The sequence below is a fragment of the Clarias gariepinus genome, chromosome 25 (assembly GCF_024256425.1).
Source record: "Clarias gariepinus isolate MV-2021 ecotype Netherlands chromosome 25, CGAR_prim_01v2, whole genome shotgun sequence".
Classification (NCBI taxonomy): domain Eukaryota; kingdom Metazoa; phylum Chordata; class Actinopteri; order Siluriformes; family Clariidae; genus Clarias; species Clarias gariepinus.
Window position 1 is genome coordinate 16,331,739 of NC_071124.1, and position 13,262 is coordinate 16,345,000.

A 13,262-nucleotide genomic window follows, 5' to 3' on the forward strand; every position below is an offset into this window, starting at 1 on the left:
CAGTGGAAATGCACCTATGCTAAAAAATGTAGACCCCCTCCATGATTTTTAAGTAAGAGAACTTGCAAAATCACAGGATGATAAAATACTTATTGACCTTACTGTATGTTTAATGTTGTGGTATCACTTATGTTAGACACTAGGAACAGTCATTCTCTCATTACCGCCACCTTTTCTTCTCACATGGAGATTTTTCTCATGGAGAAATTTTAAAGAAACTCTGACTATTACAATGTGCTGGGCTTCTCCCAAAATTCAAACTACAAGGTATATGTCCTTGAAGAATATTTCATTACATCAACAACTTTGATATTATTTTAAAATCTGTTCATGTGAAGCAGATCTGTTATTACAACAGATGAGATGATTTGCAGCAATGATTGTTTTGGGGACGGTTCTGATAGAATGGTGATTTTAGATGACCCCAAAGAAAAAAGACAAAACGTTAGATCATGTGAATTTTAGCTCACATGAACAGCAATTAATTGCATGTGAATTAGTTATTACTATGGAAACAATAATATCCTAAAAATGGTTTTTAACTTGCTGGTTAATAAAAGGGGAAAATAATAAACATTATGTGACCAATGAGAATGGGGAATTCAGGACCACTGAGGTATAAAGAATAAATATTTGTTGCAAAACTTTTAAATTATTTAAAATTATTTATTTTTTTATTTTTTTTGGCAAATGTTTGTTTATTCATACAACAATCAAATAGTGTATATTAAGATGTTAGGTGTGGAGAAGAATAAAAGTTCAGATGTTTTTTCATCTCCAATCAGCATCAGATTGTGTTATACAGTAAATGTTCTTCAATAATGTATAAGTTCATCATTTGCCATATTTTCTTATTGTATTGGTTTGACATTTCCCCGCCAATCCTTAGCCATGTTTTCCACATACTTAAAAAAAAAAAATTATTTTACTTTACCTCATGTGATACACGATCAAGTCTGGAGGTAAAAGGATCATGGCAAAACTTTTATTTATTTATTTAGTACTTTCTTTCCTGAATTGATGTGTTGCACTACAATACATTCTGACCTACTGTATTTTTACAAATTTTGAAACATTTGTCCGAAAAAATTAATCTTATGCAAAATGTCCACTAGATGGAGCTATGATATGATATAGATCAGATTAGAAAGAATTGCCATCAGTTGTAAATACACATATTATCCCCCTTGCATTGTCATTTATGCACTAATAAAGTCAGGCTCGGTTAAGATAAGCCGGTGTTGTAATCTGATAATGATTTGTTATCAGCACAGATCTTTGTTTTTCACAGTCATGCACTGAGCTTGCAGTAAGCTCAGGGTTCTGCAGTATGTTGATAGGCTTAGTTGGTCAAAGCCTTTTAACATGAGGAAAAGCACTGTTTTGAAATTTGTGACAACAGGAAGAGGAAAAAAAAAACCTCCTGGAGTCGTTAAAGCACCTGTTCTTGTCATGACTTGCCTCGAGTGTTGTGTATATGATACAGCCCCACCCTTCCTGTAACACAAAACTAGACGTTAAATGGATTTTATAAGAAAATCAATTCTGGCCAGCTCGATTCTCTTTGTTAATGTGGAGGGAGGAAAGTTAGAGCCAAGCACCTTTGACCAAGGAACAAATGTTCACATTCATACAAGCAGCCAGCATGTGGGACGTTTGTACTCTGGCCCCATACACCTCTTACACTCTTGTTTCTTCCTCCTACAGTGACGCGTGTGGGTGTGTGTGTGCAGTCTGTTGTGGCGTGTCTTTTCTCCTCAGCTCTACAGAAAGAGGAATCTAACTGTAGCTCTTTCACACTTCACCGCATGATTCTGGAAGTTTGATCTCTAAAGCAACAGTTCTAAAAAAAAAAAAAAAAAAAACAACAACAACAACAACTTTGTGAGCTCCACTCACACTGGCCTGAAGGAGAGACACCAGCATGTGTCTGATCAAGCTGTTAAGCTGCAGAGAGACCGAGGGTATGTTACAAAAGGTAAGTGCTTTATCTGAATTGTCATATTCGCACTGAAATCAAACTTGAGTTGCTGAGTTATATTGAGTTTTTTTTAATGCATTTTAGTTGAAGCTCAAGTCAGACAATGTTTTATTACACTGAAGCTCTGTGGTTCTCTATGCAATGATGTACAGCCTAAATCCTAGGCTTGAAATTATGATCAAACACTGACCACGGCCTTAAAGCAGTGATTCTCCCATGTGAGCAAGGTGAGCTAGTGTGCGCAAAATCTTTTAAAATGTTCTGGAACATCTCGTTGGTCTTTTTTTTATATATATATATAATTTATTTCTGCACCAATATTTTTCTTTACTTGTTTGAGTTTTGTAAATGAGTTTTTTTGTCCATAGTGTCCTTTTATATACATGAATAGTACTGTAGATGCGTGAAGACAGACTTTGTCTGCATTGTCCTTCTTAAAAGAAAATGTACAGTATAAATAACCTTTATTAATTAGATTTTTTCTAGGTTTTTGTTTTGTGCATTTCAGTATCAACTGAAACCTGACAATTTGTAGTGTTTTAGGATTTAAAACCTGTATTGCAACTTCCAACCTTTTTTCGTTTTTTTGCATGCAAGTGTAAATTGACTTGAGTGCTTGGCTTTCATTTTAGAGCGAGTGACTCGACTACACATCCGCCTCCTTTTGTAGTGAATGCATTGTAAAGCAAAGGGATATTTATAGTTTGTAGGAATGCACAAACCTGAGGAGCCTTTCTGTCAGCCTTACTTTTCTGACAAGAAAAGACTTGTATATAAAACCTGCGTGCGCATGCAGCTACAGAACTTTCCTGGGTACTCAACAGTGAAATATGCAAAGCTGCAAAAACAGTTTCTGACGTCATGACAGGTTTTGGGCTCATCTCCTCAGCCTGGGCACAGGCACGCTCCGAGCATCGTAGTCACTGGTCTCCGAGCAGCATTGCTCAATGGCAGATCGGCTGCCATTAAAACACACCCTGCAGGGCTTGGCTCGGTTTATGATAAGGGACTTAAAAGTAAACAAAGTGCTAAAGTTTATTTATTAGCCAGTGACTATAACCTGAAATAATTATTTCTTAAAGACTTTCTTGATATCCAACAACAGTAGGGTGCACAACATTTATTTTTGTTGTTGTCAGTTCCTCTGTGCAGTTTTCTCTTTCATTTTGTTGAACACCTGGTTTGCGTAATCAACAGAATATAATTAGAAGGCTCGAACTGTGTCAGGAAATAAGATTAGACGGGCTATAGACTTCAGGTCTGTCTGTGGTTTAATTGTAAAATATATTTTTCAAGACGCTGATGGTTTGTGCATATATCCTACGCCTTATTTTAGGATTGGTCTGTCCATTCATTACGTATGTTTCTCCAAAATGCATTCAAATTGCTTAAAACCTTAAATGAAGTGAAGCCATTTCCTCATGAAAAAGGAAATGACCCTTTCGTGTGCGTAGGCTATAAAAGATCGCTAAATTTGCAGGGGAAAGTTTGTGGCAAACTATTTAGAATTTCTATATTAAAATCGCTTTATAAATGTCCATTAAATGTCTTTCCGCCGAGTCATAAACAAATATAGTCTGCCTATACTAATCCCACAAACAATTGTACCTTTCTTGTCTTTATTGAAAACTGAACAGTACATGGATTGAATACAAAAATATGTGAACCCTTTGTATTTAATAACTGGTAAAGCCTGTTTACAAGCAATAACCTCCACGTGTACGCTGATCTAGCATGCACATTTTGTTAAAAAAATTTTCCCCTGGATAGTAGGTGTTATTCCTTACATCCCTATGTTGTTAATGTACTGTAAAACTGCCATTATTCCCTTCAGACGTTGCTTTTGTGAACACAATAATGAAATTTAGAAATAAATCTATTTTCAATGTAAAAAATAGGCAATTTCTTTTTTTACATAACTTCTAAATGAAATACTATACAAATGTTTGGAAGTGAGTAATTTTTCCTCTAGATTTGAGACTATAATGTAAATCATTTCCATAATATGCCATATAGGCTTCATAACATTTTAGCAGATGCCAATCACAAAATATGTTTTTTCTGCCTAGTTGATGCTAAAACCAATCTTGAGAATTGCTAGATTGGTTTAAACTGATAAAAAGGCAACATTATCTCCAATGACATCTCATTTCAACTGAGGTATGCAAAAGAGCATGTACTGTACTGTATAAATGCACAATAAGTCAAAACTTGATGCAGATGAGCTACAGCAGCAGAAGGCCACAACTGGTGCTATTCTTGTCAGCTAAGAACAGGAAACTGGGGCTTCAATTTACATGGGCTCATCAACCATAAACAATAAAAGATTGGAAAAACCTCGCCAGGCCTGATGAGTCTTGATTTCTGTGGCAACATTCGGGTGGTAGAGACAGAATTTGGCATAAACCTCATGAATGTATGGATCAATCCTGATTTGTATTACCGGTTCAGGCTGTTGCTGCTGGAGTAATGATGTGGGGTGATTTTTTTTTTTAACACACTTTGGGCCAACCCTTTATGACCACATGATAATGTGCCATGTCACAAAGCTAAAATCATTTCAAACTGGTTTCCTGAACATAACATTTGTACTCAAATGGTCTCCCCAGGCACCAAATTTCAGTCTGGTTAAGCATGTTGTTGGACGTGAGATTCACATTACGGATGTCCAGCTGCCAAATTTGCTGCAACTGAGTGTTGCTGTTATGTCAATATGGACCAGAACCTATAAGGAATATTTTGAAACCCTGTTGTTGACTGCCACAAAGAATGCATGTAAAATAGGGTCCAATCCAATACTAGCAAGGTGTACTATGAAGTGGCCAGTGAATATATATTACTTGGAAAGTTCCAGAAAATTCTGAAAGGTTCTCTATCAGAACGGATAGAGATGGAATGTTTTGAAAAATTGGTCAGTTTGAAAATTTCATTACACAAGTCACAAATCTAAAGTCTGAAGAGGAAAATGCGACTTCTTGATTTACTGTAGTCAAAGGCAGTTGGGAAATAAAACTTTCTATTAAAACACATCAACTATGTCTGCAGTAAAGGACGGCACAGAGCCAACCATTACAAAGTTCTAGAGCGAATGACGTGCAAAGGAAAAGGAAGATAATGCAATCTAATATTAAATGTGGTAACCTAGCATGCTGCTCTACAGCCATATATCAGGTCAGTTCAGAGGTTGCATTTAGCACTCGGCTCAACAGAGAAAAAGTGTGCTCTTAATTGTTACATTTAATGTGGTGAAATGCCTGTAAAACAAGTTTAACTTACTTTAGAGGTTAAACTACACTGCCCAGTCAAGCCAAGCCAAAAAAAACAAAAAAACAAATGGATTTATCTAAGCAACAAGGTAAGAGCCTTTTATTGGATAATTACTGCAGTGTTTTATATGATTCGACTGGAAATCAAATATTTAACCCTAACCAATGCAGCAAACAATTATGTCAGAAGACACATCCTCTGGGTGTGAAAAAGTCTGCATAAGGCCTGCATCAAGATAAGGAAATCACTAAGGAGATTGTTAAAACTACTAAAATTTGGTTAAAACTTGAATTTTGACATTATTAAAACCTGGAAGAAACGTGGTGAACCAACATCTTCCCTGAATGAGTATGATGGAAGATCACTTAAATGATTAGTGAAATCAAGTCATAAAAAAACCTCATCGCTCTGTTTAATAGTACGAGTAAGAGCATTTCCACATGCACAATATGAAGAGAACTTAAAGGATTGGGACTAAACAGCTGTGTAGACTTACAGTAAGAAATCCTTAATAGGAAGCTGCTAGTGAGCATAAAGAATTAACTGTAGGTCATTTGGAAAATGTTATATGGTCTGATGAGTCCAGATTTACCCTGTACCCGAGTGATGGTCACGTCAGGGTAAGAAGCGAGGTTGATCAAGTAATGCACCCATCATACCCATGTCTGCCATTCAAGCCTGTCGTGGTAGTGTTATAATTTGGGGTTGCTTCTTTTGCTCAGATCTAGGTTGAGCAACATTATCAGCCCAAAGAAATGAGGTCAGCTGAATATACTGAATAACCAGGTTTTGCCCTCAATGGATTTTTTCTTCTCTGATGGCACAAGCATATTCCAAAAAGCCAAGCTGATGCAGTATTCATTAATTTCAAATTGTGAATGAGTGGTACAGAAAGCATGAGACATCTTTTTTATACATGGATTGGCCATCACAGGGTCCAGACATTAACCCCATTTAAAATCTTTGGGATGCTGGAGAAGACTTCATGTAGTGGCCCGACTCTACCCTCATCAATAAGACCTTGAAAGGAAATTAACATTAATGGTGGAAATGCTTTTTTGATGAATATCATGCTAAACAATACCACAGCCATGCTGATATTCAGTACAAGAGCACAGTTAGTAACCATAATTAAGTGTAATTAATAGGGGTAAGAGTTGTTTTAAATTCTGATTTCTGGGGTTGAATTCCAAAAAGCATTTAAAACTAGTGCGCTAGGGTGTACAATCAGTAGGGCACAATTAGTACTGTAGGGTGCTTGATCAGGGGATGGGGAGAGATTTGGGATTTAGTTTTGTGTTAGAAGCTAGTTAGCTTTGTAGGTGTAAATAAAGAGCATGGATGACTCCGAGGCAATACAGAACATCTTAGAAGCAACTATTAAAAATCCAAAGTGTTTTTTTTTAAGATGTCACTGTGTTATCAGGTGTGTTGGCCCTCAGTCTCTCTCTCCTCACCAACCCACAGTCATCCATGTTCACGATTAGTGATATTCATTGTTATAAGAGCAAGGGTGACATGGAATGATAGATATGGTTAATAGTCACCATGCTGTTATGTTCTATTATCACCATCCCCTGGAATACCGCTCATCCAATCATGAATCAAGAATGCAAAAGCACTGTGCTATTAGAGAAATTCATGCATAAATTCTGGTATGTTCACATGGTTAAGAAACAGTTTTAAACCGTTTTAAATAAATTGTCCATGTGGTGTATGTGTGTTGCATGTTCATATTGTCCATTCACATGAACATTCACAAATAGACCATAAAAAAATGTGCATTTATTAACATAATGCAGGTCTCACAGGAAACCCAGAGGTTGGTTAAGAGGAAGGATGCAAATGTTACTTCTCTGTAAATCAGTGGTTTCACCTTTTTTTTTTTTTTTGTGCTATCGTCATCTACATAACTTGAACAGGACCATAACCTTTAAACCGTGAGACTTAAATCTTCAATTCCTCATTTAAAAAATTCTAATAACATAAAGAGTTTTTTTCTTCCTATCAATGTGTGAACTATCATAGTGTCAAAATTATGAGTTGTTGTTCTGTTAATGTTAGGATGAGAAGCTGTGACTCTTTTTTGTTAAAATAAATCGCACATTTCAAGATTTCATTGACTGCCTTTAGCTTTGATTACGGTGCACAGTGTGATGGAAAATTCATGTGTTAAAAAAGATTCCTAATGCTATTAGAACCACTCTTTCACAAGTTGAATACTGGAATATACAGTACATGTGCCATCAGAGAGGAACAACTGTATACAGTAGACGTGATAACCTGGTCATTTAGTACATTTAGGTAGTCGGCTGATTTCATTTTATGTTACCTTAAATGTAATTTTTTTTTTTTTTTCTGTGTACACTGAACAGTACATTTGTGGAATATTTTTTTGTATGTGAATTACAAAAATCATTGTGAATTGTGATATTTATTTATATGTCGGTCACTTTAATGCATTTGTGAATCATGTGACTAACCCCATAAATAAATGGCTAGAATATAATTACAGTTCAGCTCATATGCAGTATAATACATGTCATGCTCATCTACAATCTTAATATAATCTGTTCAATTACATGAAATGTTCATTCGTCTAATTGCTTAAAATTTGGCATCTGTTTGACATTTAATAAAGAATTAAGATTAATAAGATAAGATAAGAGATGAAGTGACATGTACGCCGATCTGATGCTGTGAACAATAAACACAGCAATAAACTAGAGCAGTGGCTTTTGGCATCTGTGGTTTTTGTTGCATCCTGTACCAGCATTTAGAAACTGTTGCCTGTGTAGCAGGACCATTCTAATACCACATTTACATCACTATAGCAGTTTAACAGAATTATTGCTGCTTCTTATGCTTTCTTTTTTAAATCTCTCTTTCTCTCTCTCTCTTTACTTTCCCAGATGGCTTCACATGGTTCCTGGTTCTTTGAAGAGGCAGTCAACGTGAATAAAACCAAGCTATATATCTCGGTATGAAGGCGGTGTTGACTGCAAAAGAGAAGTAACGTGGTGATCCCGAGGTTAGAAAACGTGGGCAGAATTCCAGTATTTTACACTCTGACCCTTTAAGAAACTAAGAGCCGCATCGTGGTGTTAAAAGAGACTTAAAGTGTTAAGGACATGTTGTTCCTGCTCATCCTTTTTTTGGGGGGTCCAGCTGTATTGACTTCTGGCCGGGTTTGGCCTTTGTACGGCACACCACGGAAAACAGTTACACTGAGCAGTAAGTAACATTTTTGTTTTCTTTTTTAATAGCTGCATTTTGTCAGTTGGCTGCAAAATATTATTACAAGAACAATGAGAACTGTTCATTTTATTCAATTACAAGAATTGTTAAAGTTGTGTAGTTAAAACTGTTTAGTTCGAATTACACACAGAATCTCTTAGTGCCAATTTTGACGATTCTCACAATAATAATAATAATAATAATAATAATAATAATAATAATAATAATAAAATAATAAACTGTAGCATTGTAGGGCACTGGAATATTGCAGACATACTGAGTTACTGGCTAAGCAATTATATAATATCTTCTGACAATAAATCAATTAATCATCAAGTCTTACTGTAGTTCTGCTGTACTTCTTTTACTCTTCTTTATTATAAGCAGCACAAGTCTTTCCTCCCAATAGCTGCACCACCACACTGGGTACTAAAAGTCTATTCTGCTGTTTCTAGGTTACGGAGGACATGTTTTTCAAGAGGAGGGTGTGTGGAACTACTCCACCATGCTCCTGAGGGAAGACATGGATGTGCTCATCCTGGGGGCTCGAGAGACCATTTTTGCCCTGGACCTCAATAACATCACCAACAAGAAGGCTATGGTCAGGAAATGTATTAGTTAATTAATTACTTTATTTATTTCATAAAAAAAGCTTTCACTAATAACATCTCTCAATAATTAAAAAGTTACAAAACTTTGTTTTTTCTATTTAACTTTTACCTGAAATTTATTATTTGCCTTATTTTTTACAAAAGGTTTATTTTTAAATATTGTATGTTTATTTTAGTTTCACCATTATTTTATATTATAGCTAAGATTATACATATTTTAAATAAATCAATAATAATAATAATAATAATAATAATAATAATAATTATTATTATTATTATTACTATTATTGATTTATTTAAAATATGTACATATAATAACATAATAATATATAATGATAATAATTATTATTATTATTACTATTATTTATTTATTTATTTATTTTTTATTTTTATTTTTTATTTATTGCTGTGTTTGTATTTATTTAATTCCATATCAGTGGAGAAATAAACTCCTTGTCTCTTTTGTAGGTAAAGTGGGAGGTGATTCCAGACACACAGGAAATCTGTTCACTAAAAGGAAAAACGAAAGAGGTGGGGTCATTTTTAGCTGTAAAATTGTGAAATTCAATTATATAGATAGAACCTAGGGAAATTCCGTCAGGGAGTTTTATTACACTTAATGATGGCATTCTGTATTTCTATCACATAGGTTATAATATGACTGGAGTCTAACACTGGAGTTTAGTGATTTTTGACTGAAACGTCTTTTTATTCCCATTTAGCGTGACCCGCTATCTATTTTTTTGATCAGTTGATATTGAGATGTGTCTGCTACTTATGCTCTTAAATGATGTTAATTGGTGATTTCTGAGGCTGGTAACTTAAAATAAACTTTGCATTTTGGGGGCTGGACTTGAGAGCTAGTTTCATCATTGTGCCTGATGGGTTTTGCAAATGCACTTGACAATACTGCTCTTGCAAGAACTATTCCAAAAAAACAGCTGACATCTGTGTGTTAAAATAACAGCTGGGTGTTGTTTTTGTTGATGTTGTGGTTACTAAATTACCTAATGCCATATGTGTAATTTGAAAAAAAAAGTTCAAATTCCAGTATTGCTCTAGAATACAGAAAAAAAATCACAATAAAGAACATAGGATAGCATTTAAAGGTTTTAAAGATCTTAGAAGATAGAATAAAAAAAAAACATTTGTTCATGAAACCTCGCAACCTCATTTGCTATCTCATCTGTTCCAACCACTGAACATTCAGCATCACCAGTATACTTATCACTGGCCTGATCATCTGTCATCATCTACACTTGTTTCTCACTGGTTCATGCCTTAAGTCATGTTTTTAAGCTTGAATTATTCATATGTCATTGTATTGCTAAACAAACAAACAAACAAACAAAACCATTCCTGTGCAACTGGTCAGGTACAGGGACTATTTAAATATTAATTTTAATATATTATTATTATTTTTCATGACTACATTAAAAGGAAAAGGTTTTTTTGCTTTTTATATTTTTAAAAGCAAAATATGAAAAAATGAAGGCTCAAGACTTTTGCGCAGTACTGTATTTGCACGATAGTTTGCATTGTGCTGCTGCAACATGATTAGTGAATAGATATCTGCATGAATGTGCAGAGGTACAGGTGTTCCTAATAAAGTGTCTCTTATTTGTTCATTTATGTATTCATTCATCCATCATCGATCACCAGTTTATCCTAATCAGGGTGGTAGTAATAGTCCAAGAACCTATCCCACGAAAAACTTCATATTCAGTAGGAATACACCCTGGATGGAACACCAATGCTTTATAGTGAACATCAAAAACATTCTTATCCTACTAAAATGGATTAAGGTGTACAAGTACATCAAGCTGAAAAATGTTTTTAAATCTTTTACTGTATTTATTATTTAACAAAAGTGGCAACATTTTTCAATTAGCAACATTTCAGGTTTTCTTGTTTATTTAGTAGTTAATAATTATTCATTATAATGACAGTATGGACTAATCAATGGATAAACAATAGATTTGCATAAATATCATGCCTAATAAAGTCACTGGTTTGATTTGATTACAAAGAAAAAAAAATTATACAAGGACAAGCCTCCTGAAAGCATTGCTGTTTTGGGGGAAATTCTATCAGATATTGCTGCAGCTGAATTCTGGTATATAGACAAAAAGAAGAAAAATCATGTTTGACCAAAATTGAGGCCCATAACATAAAAATACATTGACATCTCTACTTGATAAAATCAAAATACTGTGTATTTGATGAAAATTCTGCTTTATTAAAGCTATTTAAACTTTAAGCTTTCTGCCAGAATGTCAGATTTAACTCGAACAAACTAATGGACCCAAAACAATTTGCAATCAGAAATCAGCTGTCAAAATGTTAGCAGTGTTCCTGCACAGATCATCATTACAAACACTTACACACTCTGTAAATATGTTAGGTTTACAAACTATTTCGAAGCCCAGATAAAACAATCTTAAAAACAAGAAAATTAGTCAACAGAAAAGAATGAGTGATTACTTCACTATCAGTGTTAGAAGAGCTCAGAGGATTGATGACACAATGATGGGATCATTCTTGCTTAACACTGCGAGTAACTATTGCTTCAGGTGATGACAAAGAGACTGATGTGGATAATAATGATAATAAGTGATGACTCATTTCCTGTGTTAAACATTATTACTTTACAATTACTTGAGATTTTAATAGTGATGATGTTCTGTAAGTAAATTGGGTTAGCCTATATGTGTACATTGCATGACATTTCAGTGGAACTGAAATTACATAATTACTGTACAGTAAATGTGATTCCTCTTTTTATTTTTCACTTCTGCAGTAACCAGACTTTAAAATTGAATAAGCAGAAGACTTTACTTATGCTAAGTATGTGTGTAAATCGCAACAATAGAAAGGCTACATAATAAAAATCTTATCAATATGAATGACCACAGATTTATAAATATATGTAAACACTTAAATGTGTGTAACGAATCGCACATTTCCAAATACAGTAAAGAACTAGACCTGCAGACGGAGTTTTGACATGACTGAGAACTAGAAATATTCTGCACCCAAGGCCTTGTTTCTTTTGAAACCTGCTTAGCCTCAACCCTTCAGTGCAGTCAATATAAAATGTCCTCTGGAAAGAGTCTACTTGTGAGTAAAATAAACAGTGTTACTGACAGGTCATTTAATTAGGAACAGATAAAAGCCTGATCTTTTGAGTCCCTACTCGTGCTGTTCTGTGAACTGGTCTGGAATTAACTGAATCTGTTTCCAGTGCCCAAATTCTCTGGTGTCTGTATTTCCTGTTATTTCCATTCCAGACCGAGTGTCAGAACTACATCCGGATCCTTCATAAAATGTCGGATGGCAGGATGTATGTATGTGGTACCAATGCTTTCAATCCCACATGTGATTATATGGTAAGTACTTTCTCAACTTACTTCATTTTCGGAATGTTGATATTATTGAAGTAGGTTAGACCACAGGTCCTCAATCCTGCTCTTGAAGTGTCACTAAATACAGTGCAACCTCGGATTGCAAGTAGTGCGGGTAATGCAAGTGTTCCAAAAGATGAGCAAAGATTTTTTCAATAAATTTTGACTTGAAAAAGAGTATCTCTTGGTTTACGAATATCATGTAGGATGCATGCGCTTCTTGTTTTGATGCAAAGTCTTGTGATCACACTTGAGCCAATGTTTTTTTTCTCTCTTACTCTGCGGAATTGTGGGTAATCTTCTCCGAGTCTTAGTGCTCATTTCTTACTGGAAACAACCGTGCACATGTGTACTGTTAACTATAACACTGTGACCACGCGTTTGCATGTAAAGCATCTTTTATTTTTATGTTTGTAAGCTTGTGTGTATAACACGTGTGTACTATTTCTTATAACACACGCGTGTGCGCATGTGTAAAGAAAAAGAAAGGAATTACGTGTAATTTTGTATCATGCCCCTTCACACACACATTGTATCATGTATCATGACACACACACATTTTTTTGGGCTGTGGACGGAATATTTTGAGTTTCCATTATTTCCTATGGGAACATTTTTTTTGATTTACGAGTGTTTTGGAATATTTGTTGGGAGAGCCCACATCTGAAATAAATTATGCTCGTAATCCAAGGCTCCACTGTACTAGGACTATGGCACTAGGACAAGGGTTGGAAACCTGTGGAGGAGTAAAGTTAGACAGGA

The 13,262-nt window shown here is 34.8% G+C and overlaps 1 protein-coding gene across 2 annotated transcripts in view; it reads left to right on the forward strand.

Annotated features, from left to right (window-relative positions):
• Positions 1-1,750: 1,750 nt before the first annotated feature.
• sema4e (semaphorin 4e) overlaps positions 1,751-13,262 on the forward strand; it is a 20,852-nt gene continuing 9,340 nt past the window's right edge. Inside the window, exons 1-5 of one of the 2 annotated variants that reach the window (XM_053486257.1) lie at positions 1,751-1,978; positions 8,161-8,482; positions 8,941-9,086; positions 9,565-9,627; positions 12,387-12,485. In XM_053486257.1, the coding sequence (XP_053342232.1) occupies positions 8,380-8,482; positions 8,941-9,086; positions 9,565-9,627; positions 12,387-12,485 (411 nt within the window). In that variant the 5' untranslated portion in view covers positions 1,751-1,978; positions 8,161-8,379. The remainder of the gene's footprint in view (positions 1,979-8,160; positions 8,483-8,940; positions 9,087-9,564; positions 9,628-12,386; positions 12,486-13,262) is intronic. The other variant, XM_053486258.1, reaches the window with a different exon arrangement.